Here is a 16853-nt window from a genome sequence, read left to right as displayed (position 1 = left end):
TTCCAAGGGTCTAATGGAGGCATTTCCAAGTGTTCACCACCAGATTTAAATCAGGGGAATGATTGTTTTGTTGTTTAACAGTCAGATGGCCATATCTGGTACGGTCATTGTGTTGACACCTGTGCCAGCTGTATCCCACACGTGTTTTTTTTCACATCTGAGTGTTATATTCATTCAGATTAAGAACACATAATGAAAAGAGGCAGCCTCTTTAATTTAAAGTTAAAAAAATACCAAAATCCTCCAATCAATCAAAAATGTTTACATGTAATTTTCATATTTCTTGCTATATTTCCTTGTTAAGGACTTTCAGCTTCATACTGCATAGAGATGAATAAGTAGTTCATGAGTGAAGTGCATAAGTGTTTGGCCATATGGAGATAACATGATGCCTTTTCTGGTAGTCTTCTTTAGGCAGTAACAAGTTAGTTTGCTAGCAGATTATCTGAAAATGAAATTGAACTGGACAGTCACCAGGGAAATGTAAAACTTTGGTTTGAAGAGTTGTTCATCTGGATAAATTATATTACCAAGGAAGGTGCACACCTAAGGAAATGAGCAAATGAAGCAAGGGAGAGGATGGCTTCAAACTGGCTGTACCTACAAGTATCTTACTCTATCTGAAGTCAACTGAAGCCTTTTGAGTATATTGTTTTGTTGTCTTAAATACATTTGTAACTAGAATAAGTTACTGACCTCCCTTTAAGCAGTAGCCTCTGTGTTTGCATCACAATTATTCACCTTCTATTTTGTGATGTAGCTCTTCTACCTGAAGAAGAGAAGACTGGTCCACCCTTTGCTACACAATGTGATTGCTTCTGAAAACCTCTGTGTGACCCACACAAATTACATTGTCTGAAGAACTGCTTTGAGCAATCAGAGCCTCCATAGTGTAGGGCCTGGTCCAATTTATGAGGCAGAATTCCCTGATGGTTTTGCATCTGATGATACATCTGAAAACCCTGATGGTTTTCTTCTCTTATCACAAATTTGCAGAAATTTGAACATGAACAACTAGAGGATGTGAGGGAATTTTCCTTGAAAAGTAGTGGAAAACACTGACCTTTTACTTAAACTCGTTCTGGAAATATTTAGCCTCAGGAGATATATTTTTGGGTAATTGTGGTAATAGAAAAACAAGAGACTGAGATTAAATCCCTTATGTAACTTTTATTACAGCTTCAGCTACCATGAAGGCTATAATTATGAGTGTACTTCTTGTTGACTGTGGAAAGGTCCCTGAGCAATGTGCTTCTTTATGTATTCAGAGAAATGAAATAATTGCAGAGCTAACATCCCCTATTCTTCTGTGGACACTTCTTCCATTGTTCTATATTCTTCTGAAATAATGAAGTCAGTGCAAATTACAATGAAAAAATATACCTTTTTACGTTAGGATTCTAAATTAATTTAAAATGCAAATTGCATCTGTTTCTCTCTATTTATTACTTTAACAATCTTACCCTTAAATCTCCACAACATTTTTTAAACCATTTTGGTTTTCTTAGGGAATTTCTGTTTGAAGGAGGTTTCCATCCAGCTTGTATACGTAGACATGAGCAGGCTTGGATAAATGTTGGGAATATGATTTTTTTTCTGTCAGTTTTAATCATATAATAAAATTTGCTGCTAATTTTGTGAGTAGATTTGTGTAAATTCTTTCCATTTTCTAAGAATAGGTATAATAGAGCAGGGAAAAGGCAGAACTAAAATCCGAGGGAAAAAAAAGCCAAACATGCCCTGTATTTCTCATGTTTGGCACTGAAAGTTGTTTGGAACATTTCAAAGTGTTTGATGGCACATCTGCATGTCAGCAGCTCATTTTGAGAGGTTAATTGTAGCATCTTGCTCATTTCATTATGCAGACAGTCCACAAAGAACAATTCCTTGAATTTAACCCTGACTCCTGGAGAATATTCTCACAGCACCAGAGCTCTCAGGAGACAAATAATTTTGCATTTAGATTATGTTCAGTAACTAATGAAAGGGGTCATTAACTGAAGAAACAATGGTATGAACCAGTTCCTTATTTAGGTTACACCTTTCCCTCTGTGCACAGAAGATCCATTGAGAGGATGGGGGACTTTACCATAGTATTATGAAATATTATATGTAAAGACATTTGTATAGGGACTAAATAAATGCTCCATGGCAAGCTAAGTCTTGTACCACCCTTACCTTCTGAATATTTAATTTTTCAACCTGCCCTTCCTGTATGGGAATTTTCCTGCATGTATGTATAAACATGTGAACATTAGCAAAATGACCTTCATTGTGCTTATGTGTCTTAAAAACCAACTACCATCATTGGTATTTTATTTTTGCACATCTGTTCTTTAAGCTGTAACCCAGGTGTAACAGATCATTGCTCTAAACTAATTTGATTATACAGTATCACACTGTCAAGCCTATACACAGAAGGTATGAAAGTAATAAGACAGTTGGATATGATTTTTACTTCTGGGATCCACTTGAGTTTCATTTTCAGATTTCTGTTTCTCTTTAAAGAGGTAATTAATTTTCTTCAAAGAAGATGGTTTGACAAAAATAACATGTAAGCAAGCTCAAAACAAAAGGTGTTTTTACATATACCAAATTACTTTCTTCATCATGACTGCTAAAGGGGAGATCAATAATTAATGATCCAATTACTAGTTTACAAAGGCTTTTATTGCAGTGTCAAGGTGATGAAAGAGCCTCCTGCACTGTTTTTATTTTTGCTTCCACTACAGCTAACTGAATCAGCAGATGCACTGCATATTTGTAGATCATTTATGGCATGTGTGCTGCCAGGGGTGGATGATGCTTTGGACTTACACCTGCCATTAAGCTCTTGTGTCTTAAAGCAAACAATTTTAAAAGTAAAGTGAATGTATGTTGTGTCTCCTGCAGTTCAGTTTTGAGAAGCTAGAAGGATAAAAATTATACTTGTTTAGACAACCAGAAAGTTATTTGTAGTCTGCATGAGAAATGTTAGGTCAGGTTTAAAGAAAAGAAAACCCAAAAAACTGCTATGACTTGTAAAGAAATGCTGCATTTCTTTATGTTATGCACAGTGTAAAAGGTGACATTTGCCACAGCAGTTTTACTTTCCACCTGATTTTTAGGTAGAATTTTGAAATTTGCCCATGTCTTTCTGCATAATGTAAACTGAGAGTTACAGACAAGAAAATCAGTTTAACTTCTGAATGATGATTTACTATTGAATACCAGTATGTAATACAGAGGATTGTTTTAAAAATAATTTTTATTCTTATTCTGAAATGTGCATTTCCTCATCAGTTATCAAGACATTTAGAGTGAATTTAGAGTGTTCTGTACCCACTGAGAGTTTGTAAGAAATTATTGTTAATGCTATGCTTAAAAACATGAACTGGACCTTTTTTGCATTACTCCTTCCCTTCAGCTGTCCTTGTAGGATAACAGCCATGTCTAAGGGTAAAAGTAAGAATGTCTTTTCATCCCAAACAAAATCTAAGAACTTAACAGAAAAAGGCAGAAAGTATCTGGAACTTAGATACTGGTTTGATTTATTTTAGAAAACTGTTTCACCTCAAAAATGTAGAAGTCTTTATATTTTAAATTTATTATTATTGTTGTTGATGATGAATTTTTCTATTAGATAAAAATAATTGTATAGTTTATTTTTATATTGTTTATCTCTTACTGAAAAAATCACAAAATAAGTTACTCCTAATATCACTTTTGGTAGCAAGATGTCAGTGATCTTGACTGGAAGTAGTGGAGAGAAAGGAAAATGATGTGATCAGTGAAACAACTGGGTGGTCCTCAGTCATGATATATGGGTGGCTGCTGGGCTGGTGATGGAAATTGATTCTAGATAATGATGTGCCTCTGAGAGGAGGCATCTCTACTTTAGTAATGTCTCCTTTCATTAGGAATAGCTCTATATGGGATAAAAGATAGGAAACTGTTATGAATAAATATATTTATGTTTCTTTAAACCTGAGCTAAGGAGACTTCTTGACATGTTCACTGTTTCAGCTTTACTCATGGTTGATAGTTCTCTTGATGAACTCTTAACATGCCAGTTGTACTTATGACAGTACAGCTCTGTCATGAGTACAGCACGCATGTTAAGTTCATGTCCTTATTTGTGAATTTGATATTGTGCCTCATGAAGAATCTATTCCTTTGCTGTTTTTCTTGGTCTCCTGTTGTTTTAATTTTGCAAATTTGAAGCTTACTTATTAATTAAGATATAGTGATTCAAAGTAGCTTGGGGGTATTTTCTGTAGTAATTAGTGTTGGCATCAAAGCAGTAAAGATTGAAAGTAAATAAGTACACAATATAGAGGACGGGTTTTTTTGGGTTTTTTTGTTGGTTTCTTTTTTCTTTTGTTAATAAGTATTAGAAGGAACTATGCATATAGAAAACATTATTCTAGGCTCCCTGTCAACATATGTCCATTACTAAAAGGAATGAAAATGCACCCGGTTATACACTGCCTCTCGAAGGTAGAGAGCTTATTTCTGTCCAAATAGAAATAGGGTTGCATTTAGGATTCAGTTCATGTGAATTAAATCCTATGGCCTTGAGACTTGGAGATGCCAGGCAGCCTTTTTGTAGCTACTCTGACAGTGATTTTGGCACAGTCACAACTTCAGGATGTAGAAAGAGTGTGTATCTGCAGAAAGCTGGGTATAGGGTAAGCCAGCACGAAGTGAATTGCATAAGCAAATATGTCTACTAATGCTAAATAGAGTTTTCATCAAGCTACTTATTTCTTCAGTTTAACCAAGCCTTCTTCAGTGAGTGTATATAAAATGGTAATGAAAAGTCTAATGGAAATAGGTATTGAGAGCACACAAAACCCCAAACCTGTTTCCTAAACTTTGCAGCTGTTTCTCACAAATTTTCAAAGTGCTCCAATTATGAACTGTCTTCACTTCCAGGGGGCTATAAGGCTTGTTTCCAACTGGCTTGTCAGGTTTTACTATAACCTTCCTGTTGGCAGCAAAACAGTTGAATTTGCCTGGACTGGTTTCAAAGTCTGAGGACAGAATTTCTTGTTCATGTGCCATTTGGTTCCCAGTTGTGCAGCAGCTCCAGCACATCACAGAAATGTTGGATTCTGTGCTTCCTTAGCAGTTGTCAAGATGGCTCATTTTTCTGAATCAGGATTTCAGTGATTCAGGAAATACAGGGATTTTCCTCACCTTCTAGACACCAAACAATTCCTCTGTGCATTATATCCAAGAACTTGTTGACTTTCAGCAGACTAGTCTGTGAAAAAGGTTGGGCTCATTGGGAACACCTAAATAGGCTATCTGGTTTTAGATGATGAGAACATTTTCACAGTAATATACAACTCTAAGATGCTGAAACAAGGGCCAGATATGAGATTCTTTAATAGGATTATTCTCCCCTGCATTGTTTCCTCTTTATATGAATCCGTCATTCAGATGAAGGCAAGCTGGTATTGCTGATACTGGTTGCAGGCCTGAGATGGTGAAGAACTTGTGATCAAGCTGTCAGTTGCAACCCTAAGGTGAAAGGATGCATGGTTATAACACACAATCAGGGAAGATGTGTGAGGTCAGCCCAGGAATACACCTGTGGTCTCTGTGGATGTGAACAGGGAAAAAAAAGGGATAAAGAAATATTTTAAAAATAATAATGAAAGAGTAGTAAATTGCATTTGATTACTTACCACTGAGCAGGATCCAAAAATACTGTCTTATTGAAACTTTTCAATGTGTGTTTTCCTTTGCATTCTGCCAAAAGAACTTCCTTTTTTTGGGTACAGGCTCTAAATTTCCTAACAGCAGAAGGAAGAAGAGAAAAAATGAAAATACTACAAGTAGGGTCAAAAGCATAATTTGAAATAAGTATCTTCCTAAGGTAAAATTATAAAGATAATCAAGCAAGAGAGAAACCCACAGAAAATTATATTTAATTCATTTTAGTTTTCCCCCATCTTGTTATATATTCCCTTCCTCATTAGAGTAGCAGGGAATATATAACAAAGGTGTGCAAACCTGAAAAATTTGAATCCTAATTAGGAAACAAACTGGCCGTGGTAGACTGCAACCACAGTATAAAATGTCTGGCTGTCTCCCATAACTAAACTGTACCTGTCCATTTTCTTGTTGATTAAGTTTTTGTACTGAATCATATGATAGAGGTCATGGTGTGGCATACAGTGTCACACTTCAGGTGTCATATGAGTGACATAATTGTAAGTGTCTAAGGTCATCCAGCTTGAGTACTGAGCTGTGACCAAGTGTATTTGCCATGCTGATATGCTTTCTTTCAATTTATTCCAAGGAAAAACATCTGTCAAAATATGTTTGATGAACAGACTGAGCATAATTTTGTTTTAGAACATGTAATTTTGAGAAAAGCAATTTAAATCCTTCTAGCAAAACATAATTGAAAAAAATACTTCCAGTAAATATTCTTCTATTAATAGTGATCCTAAGTCTCAGTTTCAGAAAGAGAAGCACAATGAAATAGACATGCTGAAACCCTTTCACCTTTCCATTAGGTGATCTTTACTTCAAGAGTAATAACTTTTCTGTTAAGCAGTTCTTGTAGTAGAGGGTAAACCAGGTTCTTCAAATAAAATCTCTTAGTAAGATCTTCCCCTGAACAGTATCACTTAAAACAAACAAACAAAAAAAAACCAAAAAAACCCAAAAATTAAGTTTTCAATGACTAGCCCATGAGGTCCTGATACATTTCTTTGGTGCAGCATCTCTATTCAATAGTTATACGGCGTCAATGTCATCATTCTTGCCACAGGGGTATGCACTGTTACCTGCTCCCACCTCCCTCAGTCTTTTCTCTCACCTGCCTTGTGGAATGCAGCACTCTGCTATTCACTAATGGAGATTTATGCATTTTTCTCTTAATTGCTATATTTCTCTGTGTTTCACTTATTAGAAGTCAAAATATACTTCATATCCGTTACATAAAGAACAGTTTCTCTTTTTTTTCTTTGCTACGATCAGATGCTTCAGACATTTTCCTAGGCTGTTCCATGTTGAAAATTGACAAATCCAGAGAAATAATAGTTTTCCAAGAAGAAATGTTGAAATGCATGGTAGGAATTTTCAAAGCCTGCTGCAAGCCCTGCAGGAAGGTGCTTCTTTTTTAATCAGCACTCAGACTTTATCAGTGACTGTGTTGGATAATATTTCTGTACTTTACAGTCAGCTGTGTGACAGGCAGCTTTACGTTTGCTCCTGCACCAAAAGCTAGAATGTCCCTGAAATGTCCAGAGCTGACAAAGCAATTGTTTAAGCACTCATATAATCACCTCCAGGCAGTTCTAGCTGCGTAGCTCCTCTTTGGAGTCACACACTGTGGGGCATTCTGGATGGATAGTACTGCAAACACAGAAAGTAACCTGCTTAAATGGAAGCTCTTAATAGCTGTAGTTCGCTTCTTACTTCACTCCAGAGACCTTCTGGTACAGGGCTGCACTGGGAGCTGTGCAGTTAGGTGAAGGATATAGACACATGGGATGTGTTCAGCTCACTGTACCTTATGCTGAAAATAAGCTTTGAGGAGGAAAATACTCAATTGCAAGGTTAAATAATTTGCAGTTTTGAGTAATGACATATATGTACCATTAGTGGCTCAAGTAGTCAGAAGTATGTGTTCAGTATACACCATGTAGTCAGGTAGTCTCCTCAGCCTGAAGAATTTAAAGTTATGTGACCTGTCCTTTTTGGCGATGAGATTTGAATTTGAGGACAAGTTTTTGGTTCAAAACAAGATTATGTCTTTAGTTTACCAAGGGAAACAGTTGACAGTTTAAAGAGGTCTTGCTTTAGGTAGAAAGGGCCTGGGTTATGCTTATATCCTATGTGAACACTTTGGGCACTTTAGAGCATCCAAATAACTCTGTATGAGTAGAACAGCCAATTATATGGAGTGCTCTATGTCTAGCCTGTTTGGAAGATAAATGGTTCTGGACTTGACCATGAACTTAAACAGCATTCAAAAAATAGTACACATGCACCTTGTATGTTAGATACAAATTCCTTAATGCTTTATAAAAAAATACTCAATTATGAGTATTTCTGTGTGCGAAAGTCATTATAGTAAACAAAAAGCAGAAACTGACCAAATTTCTTTTAAAATATAATCAAAATTCTAAGTTCCCGTTGCTACAGGAAGGTCCCATTGCTGGGGGGTCCTGAATGAATGTAGAAGAAAAAAATATTTTCCACTGCCTGTTTGGCTTTGTAAAGAGAAAATAAGAAAAGCACACTGAATACCAGTAAGGTTATAAAGGCTTCAGCTTAACCCTGTTTCTGCAGAAGGGCAAGGTTACCGATGTTGTGATTCTCCCAACCTGATTAGTCCATGGAAGCTCTCCATATACACATAGAACTCATTGACATTAATAAGAGCAGACCTCACATATGTCCTTTCCTATATCCAGCTGTACTCCTGAACTCAAAAAGCATCTGAATATTGTTATAATGGCATAAACTAGGACTGTATCTTCCTTAGTAATATATTAGGTTCCTCTTCCATGAATCATGATTTTGATATTATATCCTTTTTAATTTATCAATGAAGTCACATTTTTTCCTGTGTAATTTCTGCTGCATACCCTAAATGTATATATTCTCAATAATAAAGCATTTTCTATGGTGGATGATTAATTTCTAAGACAGCAGCAAGTGTATTTTCTGGTACTCAGAGTTACAGCTATGGTGTCTATATTACAAAAGATCATGTTTTAACTTTTATTTTAATTCTTTACTTTTATTTTGTTTATTTACTTATAGTTTTTTTCTTGTATGCAAAGACCTATGTGCTTTACATATATTACTTTAAATTTTATAAGATTTCAAAAATCATTTACCTTGTCAAGATTTTAATATTTCTAGAACTTCCATTAAAAAACTGATGTCCAGTGACTTTATCAAGCTATTAGTTTTACTTCAAAAAGTTGTAGGTATGGTAAGCCATACATGTCTGTCATAGAAATGTAATACACTACAGGGCTTCCAGACAGTCATCCTTTTATTAACTTGCATAGTATTTATGCCTGTCATTTAGATCAATTAATACAGTATTAAGGGCAAAACCTATAAGATGTACAGTAGCTTTACAACTTCTAATTTATATGATAATTTTTGGAAACATGTAACTACATATTTTACACAGATAAAACCAAAACAGTATTTGGGTGGAGTTGTTGCTTATTTTAATTTTTTATTTTATAAATGCCAGTTATTTAGTATTTACTGTGAGACACAACTACAATAAAAAAAGCCTTCTACATCTTGTTTGAGAAGGGGAAGGGAAAATGGTGGAGCAAGAAGAGGGAGTGCTTTTATCAGGTAACAGGCTCAATTTTGCAAGTGTTCCTCTGTGCAGATTTAGTTCCAGAGTTTATCATTTGATGAAGAGTAACTATTTTTGCAAAATGACTGAATCTAATCTTGGACACATACTGTTTGTGGATGCACCCTACAGTAATAAATGGGTAACAGGATTTGGAATAAGCAGAAAACAGCTATACCAGCAGACGAGCCTGGGACAAATGCTTAAGGGCCCCAGGGAATTTGTAAAACAGGGAATATGTAGGCTGGAACTCTTGCTATCCTCTGATGATTTCCAGCATCTCTAAATGTATATTTGTGAGTAAGGGCTAGATCTTCATGAGCTCACTGATGATTTCACTCAGTACCCCTCAAAGCAGTGTCTGGAGGCAAAAGGAGACCTGGAAATTGCTTTGCAGAAGTAGCTTTAGCAAAATGTTACTAGCTTTCAAAAGAGTATTTCTTTCCCCTTTGGCAGGATAGCCACACTTTTATCTGTAATACAGGCAAGATATTAACATTCATGGCAAAGCAGTTTTGGTAAGAATTTCCCATTTTTAAGTGTTATCTTCCTTTCAAAAGTCAAGAAACATAGTTAAAGATTTACAGCCTATTTATTATTTAGAAAATATTAATTATTTGATGCCTTAAAATAATTCTATGAAGTTACTTTATCATTGTTTTTATGAAAGAAGAGGTTATTTAATATGCTACAAGATTTCTGCAATGTGTAAGGGACTAAGTTCAAAGTATCTTTTTGAAAACAAAGCCTTTGTATTTTGAATATTTCCTTTAAAATGAAAATGAGACTTGATTTTTTATTTCCATACAGTATCTGCAAGTCTCTATTTTCAGAGGAAACAATTGAAAAATTGTATTTCTTATTGTACATATACAATATACTAAGTTGGACTTGATGAGCTCAAAGGGCTTTTCCAACCCAGTTAATTCTGGGATGCCTCTCCAAGGAGAATGTTTTACTTTACTGAAGTCTCTTTTGTTTTTTGTAGTTTTATGGGGCTGTATCTTCACATCCTTTCTGTAAAGTTTTCTAGACAAGTATTAAGACAGTGCTAAGACCTGTTAGTTATATTTCACTACCCTACTGATGTAGTTCCAGAGGAATAGGCTGAGCAATGTTGAAGCAGGATCTGAAGTAACAGAAATAGAAAAATGTTTTTTGAGGTCTGTCTTAAGGAACCCTGAACTACTTTGCTTTAGTTTGGTCAAATTTGCTAGAAAATGAAACATTTTTTTCCTGTACATAGTAATATAAAAATATTATGCAACATTCAGTAACAAAATATTTTTCATATTACATGTAGTAACAATGGTGAGGGGAAAAAAAGGAGATAAACGTAATAGTGCAGAATGTGTGGGCATAATTTACAGTTTAAAGTACCTACATAAAAGAGAATGTTTTATTAAAATACATGAGTCATTCCCTAATTCTTTGGACAGCAGCATTAATTTAGCTCTCTTCTTAAACTGTTTTTCAAACTTTTCTTTCTACTGTGTGTCTGCCATGGAGGTTAAATTCTGACTCTATGAAATATTTGTTTTGTCAAAAACCTAAACACTCCCTTTTGTGGGGTACCTGCACTTACTAGAATTCATCCTTATATTTGACCAGTAGACAAAGCAAAGTTAATATGCTTTTATTCTCAATATAGTTTCTAGATTTTTATTTTCATTTAACCTTTCTTAACATCATCTACTGCAAAAGGAATGCAGTGTGCCATTGTTTTAAGTATTTTATTGATGTGATTAGAATAAATACTAATTTGTGTTAGAAAAGCAAAGAAATAAGTTCCTTAAGATATTCTGTATTCAAATGCTTCCCCTTCTGGATATTCTATTAGAAATACAATTTGCCTTTTAATTTTATAATTTTATCAAGGCAGTTAATAAATCTGGCACAAGAATGCTTTGCTCTGTACATAATTCTTTGCACACAAATATATCTCCTTCCTCACTGTTTTTCATATTCCATGTACTCTGTTGTTGAAGCCTTAACTTTTTCTTGGAAGCCCTTTGCAAGTCCTCCTGGCAGAGGTTATGAATCAGATAGAAAGATCAGAAGTCTTTACAATTTTACTGTATCTTTGTTTGTCCTTTCTTTCACCTTTCCTTTACTGCACTATCTTGTCTGTCTGATTCTCGCAGGAGACATGGATTACAACTGGTTGGACCATACGTCTTGGCATAGCAGTGAGGCATCCCCAATGTCTTTGGTGAGACATGTGGAGCCTTACCATTTAGTTGCCTTTATCATTTTACATTTCCTTGGTTTTATTTACACCTTTGCATGTTTTCTTTTTTTGTATCCTTTTTTATCCCACACCTATAGGGGACAGTCAAAGGGGAAAAAGAAAAACTAGTGAGCAGGCAGTTTTGTCGGATTCTAACGCCTTATCCGAGAGGCAAAAGAAAATGGTGTGCTTTGGTGGCCACTCTTTGGAAGAGGACTTGGAATGGTCTGAGCCTCAGATAAAAGACTCTGGGGTAGATACGTGTAGTAGCACCACTCTAAACGAGGAACATAGCCATAGTGAGAAGGTACTGAGATTATGGAGCCTGCATTTTAACCTGCTCATTTGGTCTTTGTTTGCTCTCTGTCACTCATTAAAATAGCGCATAAAATAAAAGATAGGGTGTTTCTAGAGGCAATATAGCATTTCTTAAGGTGCAGAAAAGAAAAACAAATGAAAAGTCTTTGCATGCTTGCAGCTTTTACTGTTTGGCAGACTAAGAAAAAAAATTGAGAGGCATAAAGGAATATTGTTCTTATGGTTGCAAATTAGCATATCTTGATATTACCTTCAAGAACAAAGTAATTAACAATAAGGATTCTACCAATTGGCTTATTTGATTTACTATTTCCAAACTCCTGGGGCTGAAATTAAATTAATAGCTTAAACCCCAGGTGAAAAAGGGAGAAAATTGGGTCTCTCTGCACAGAAAAGTTGTTTTTCTTTTTTCCCTTTCACTGTCATAGTTGTTCATTTGTTTTGTTGCCATGTAATTTTTGTGCAGTACTGTGCAGAATTAAAGGCTTTGCCATCTGCTTTTGTATTTTTTATTTTTGCTTTCTGTTTGGTGGAGATTATGATAAATCTTTTTAGAGTTATTAGTTGTAATGGGAGCAAATTTATCTGTGCCTGCTAATTTTGCATGAAATAGAGCATGAAATAATATTTTTCTGTGAGAAAGTACTATGATTACACAGAAGAAAATCTGAACAATTCATTAATTAGGCCAATAGACAAGTATAACTGTGCCCATGTATAGTAATGGAATAATAATGCTCACTGTAACTGTGCTTCATGTGTGAATTAATTATTCCAAGAAAGAAACAAAGTATTCAAATTAATCAATGAATATACCTTTTACCAGTATTTTTAAATTTGAATCTGCTACTACTCAGAGAAAGTAAAACACTAAAAATATTTGTTGGTCTTGGATAAAAATTGAAATGTTTGAAGTATGGAAAAATAAGATATTTCTGATATCAAACTTTCAGTTTGAGTTAAACTTCTTTTTCAGTATTATTCTTATACTAGACTTTTAGCAAAGTTTTTCTCAGTACTCAGGTGTAAATCTCATTGTGTCTAGATAACTCTGGGTATTTGTCTATATCTGTAAAATCAAGATTGAAAGATCATTCTAGATGTTTACAAATTTGATTTAGTAAAATAGATAATGGTATTAAATATTAGACATCCATTTTGATGAATGATATGTCCAAATAAATATTTTCCTGCACAGTTTTCTGTCATTTTTATATTAAAGTTTAGCGTAATCATAATACTTTCATAGCATTTTTAAAATATATCAGCAAATGAAAAGTATTACTGAAATATTTTTCATTAAAATGCTATTCACTGTATTTTCCATTAACACCATATGATAGCATCCAGTAACTTGGCAGCCATCCAAAGATGGGGATCGTCTCATTGGTCGGATTTTGTTAAATAAGCGACTGAAAGATGGAAGTGTGCCTAGAGATTCAGGAGCAATGCTTGGATTGAAGGTTGGTGATGAACAATATTGAAACTAACAACTCAGTTAAACTAGCTACTTTCATAATTAAAGTATTCTCATACTATATAGTGCCTGCATACCAATATTGATAATGCCTTGTCATTCTCAAAATTACAATATAGACATAATATATTAATTTACCTAGAGTAATTTTGTAGGGTCCTTGGCAGAACTAAAAAATTGTGTCTTTCTGAAAGACCAGACATTTTTTTAGATGTTTTCTGAGGACGTCTTCTCAGCAAAGTGCAAATTTCACCCTTGCTAGGAAAGCCAAGTCCTGTCTGTCTTCTTCAGTAGGGAGCATTGCACCATGGTATTACTTCTATTTCCCAAGAAAGAGAAGTGAAAAAAAAAATTTCCCTCTTGAAGACCTGGGGGCCATCTGTGAGTTAATGACATTTCAGTCCAGATCAGAGTATGCCAATTGAACTTCCTGTTTGAATTTTTCTCTCCAATGATTGTTGGATTTGCCACAGTTTAAAAACAAAAAAAGGAAAATTGTTTAATATTTTTGGTTTTTATCACAAAATGTACTCTTTTTAATGTGTTAACATCTTTTTCATGATGCAGTGCTCTTTAAATATGTTATTAATTATTTCTAGCTCATATATTAATCTCAATTTTTTGTGATATTATTATTTGCAGTCCCAGAAATGCTAGTACAAGAATGAGAACAAACTATAAACAGTGAAAGAAACAAACATGTATTTATTTTGATTCCATATAATTGCTGTGAGAAATTATAAAGGAGTTTAAATTTTCTGTTCTCCTTTAGCATGAGTCCTACTTCACCTCAGGTATACAGATTATGTTATTGTCACACCCAGTGAGTAAGGATTGAATCAGTGTGGTTATGTATTACATATGCTAACGTATTTTGGAAAGATTTAAATTTTTTATTTAATTAATAAATAATTTTATTTGAAGTCAATGGAGAAGCCAGTTGAACATCAAGTTTTAAATGTTTATTTCTGTCTTGTCAGAAAATGCAAGAGAAAAGATTAACAGTGCCATTAGGAAGCACTTTTTGTTTAAACATCTATGTTAAAATTTCTCAAATCTCATATTATGAAGATGAACTCTTCAGTGAGATTTATTAATAGTTCAGATTCAAGAGTTACTACTTTTTAATCTCAATAGACATCTGGAAAGAGTGATTTCCAACAGTTATCCCTGACCTGAATTTTCAAGTATTCACATATTGAAAGTAAACTAAACTGGATTTAGTATTACAAATTTTAAATCCCAGTATGAAGGCCATTAAGAAACTTCAAGAATTTGAAGATTATTTAGTTATTACTGATTCTGACATGTAAGTCTGATTGTAAGATAAATATTAAGGTCAAACCTGTTGAAGTTCCCTGTAGAGAAAGCCACGTCCTGTCTGGACTTTCAGTGTGACAAGTGTTTTCATCTGACTTGCCAAGCCAAAGGGAATTTCATTGCTTACTATGAACATCCTGAGTTGAGTTACATTAATATATCTTTTCCCAGTTAAAAAAATAGCAAAGTGAGCAATTAAATGACCAATAACTTACATTGTTTTGGGTGGTAATTTACAATACAATGAGATACTATACATGTATTTGCTAAAATTTAAGAGCTTTAGGATTCTCTGTTTGCATTGTTTTTCAATTGTACAAATTGCCAGAATAGCTACAAAAATAACCTGCCATAGCCAAACTTGTGTGGTGTTTTTTCCAAGTGTATATGTATTACCTGGACTATGTAAAACCCAAGGAAAAAGCTGAATTCTTTCTATTGCCAGAACATTTAAAAAATCTAAAGTAATTTTCATACTGTGAAAATACTTCCTATTTGAAACAGGTAGTAGGAGGAAAGATGACTGAATCAGGTCGACTCTGCGCATTTATCACCAAAGTTAAAAAAGGAAGCTTAGCTGATACAGTGGGGCATCTTAGACCAGGTATGTATCTACTACAGATCTATACTGCTGAGTTTCTTTTCTGAAGGTGATAACAAGTGAGCAAGTTTAATTACATGTGAAATTATATTGAATAGATGTGATGAAATACTGCAGAATTCGACCTGACACTGTTACTAGATGGTTGCTTTTATAAAATATAAATTCTCATGCTATTAAAAATATTTTAATATTTTTGCTCAGTTTTATACTCAAAGTAATATTCTGTTGATGCCCTCCCCAGTCATTTTGTGGTGTATATTTTGTTTAGAGCAAACCAAGCTATGACAAAGATATGAGCAGAACCACCTTACCTAGGAAGCTGCTTCTGTTCCAACATACAAACCATAGATTGCTACGCTGGATGTTCAAGAAATATTAGCATATGAACAATCTGAACCAAATTGATGAGATATGACGTTTTAGTTATGAATTTTCTAAAGAGCATGTTGGGATTTCTGTAAGCCACAGCTGCCAAAGCAAGTAAGAGCACCATCTGAGTCAGTAGGGGTCCTACTGATTATATCATTGTTTCACAGAACTTTACATGTTTGAGGCTGAGCTGCAGAAAACCTTTAATACTCAGGTTTTTCCTGCATGAAGGCCTCCAAACTTGTTCTATAATACAGGTTTCACAATCCAATAAACTGAGAGTAGAATGGGTTAAATAGTACTTGTAAGTGCTGTCCACAGCAAACTTCCTAAGCAAGGTGTTATTACTTACAGGTGATGAAGTATTAGAATGGAATGGAAGGATACTACAAGGAGCCACCTTTGAGGAGGTGTATAATATCATTTTAGAATCCAAACCTGAGCCACAAGTAGAGCTTGTAGTTTCAAGACCAATAGGGTAAGTAATTTCATGTGCTTTATATTAAATATTATAAAATTGTTCACTTTTAGGATGGAGTATATCAAACATTCATTGACATTGTAAAAAGAAAAATCTTACGCAAAATTCTGTAAACCAAAACTGTAGCTAGAATGATAGATCATGCCAGTGAGTAAAAAGAGCTGGTGTGAAATCCTGTGTTCTCAGAGTCTCGGGCATCATCTGCTGTTATGGTTAAAAATATGTTCCCTTCTCTGGCTTTTCAGTTGGTAAGCCAGCCTATATTGGCACTGAAACTGTGGTTATACTGGTTGTTGGGATTCTTGACTGTTGATTTTTATTTCTCTATCCCCATTTTTTATAATACATATGTAAAATTATGAGATCATAACTAGTCTATGAACTGATGATGAACTCCATTTATTGACAATCTGCAATGTAGAATTTTGTGTGAAATATAATATGCTAATGAAAAGATCAATATGTTTTGGAAAGCCTTAATCCACATTTACATCACCTTCATCTATGGAACTATTAAATTATCGCTTGTTATGCAATACAGAACACACCTTAATGAATAGTTAGAATTGTATAGGACTTTTTCTTTAGTGCTGTACATTGCCCATTTTTATTAAGCTTCAAACCTACCTCTCAATGTCTAAACTTTATTTTTTCTTGCATAGCAGTAGCTGCTTTGTTGTATTGGACTGTACTTCCTCTTCTTCAACTGTTCTTTTTCTT

At 34.4% G+C, this 16853-nt stretch overlaps 1 protein-coding gene across 47 annotated transcripts in view; it reads left to right on the top strand.

Annotated features, from left to right (window-relative positions):
• RIMS2 (regulating synaptic membrane exocytosis 2) overlaps positions 1 to 16853 on the top strand; it is a 446430-nt gene that overhangs the window by 222302 nt on the left and 207275 nt on the right. For 25 of the 47 annotated variants that reach the window (XM_064706367.1, XM_064706364.1, XM_064706350.1 and 22 more), the window contains 4 exons: positions 11479 to 11546; positions 13226 to 13345; positions 15184 to 15283; positions 16007 to 16130. In XM_064706367.1, coding sequence (XP_064562437.1) covers positions 11479 to 11546; positions 13226 to 13345; positions 15184 to 15283; positions 16007 to 16130 — 412 coding nt within the window. Of the gene's footprint in view, positions 1 to 11478; positions 11547 to 11662; positions 11872 to 13225; positions 13346 to 15183; positions 15284 to 16006; positions 16131 to 16853 lie in introns of all 47 variants that reach the window. The other 22 variants (XM_064706380.1, XM_064706347.1, XM_064706344.1 and 19 more) reach the window with 1 other exon arrangement.

This window comes from Zonotrichia leucophrys, chromosome 2, assembly GCF_028769735.1.
Source record: "Zonotrichia leucophrys gambelii isolate GWCS_2022_RI chromosome 2, RI_Zleu_2.0, whole genome shotgun sequence".
Lineage (NCBI taxonomy): Eukaryota > Metazoa > Chordata > Aves > Passeriformes > Passerellidae > Zonotrichia > Zonotrichia leucophrys.
Note: the sequence above shows the minus strand (reverse complement) of the source record. Positions and strands in the feature narration are given on the sequence as shown.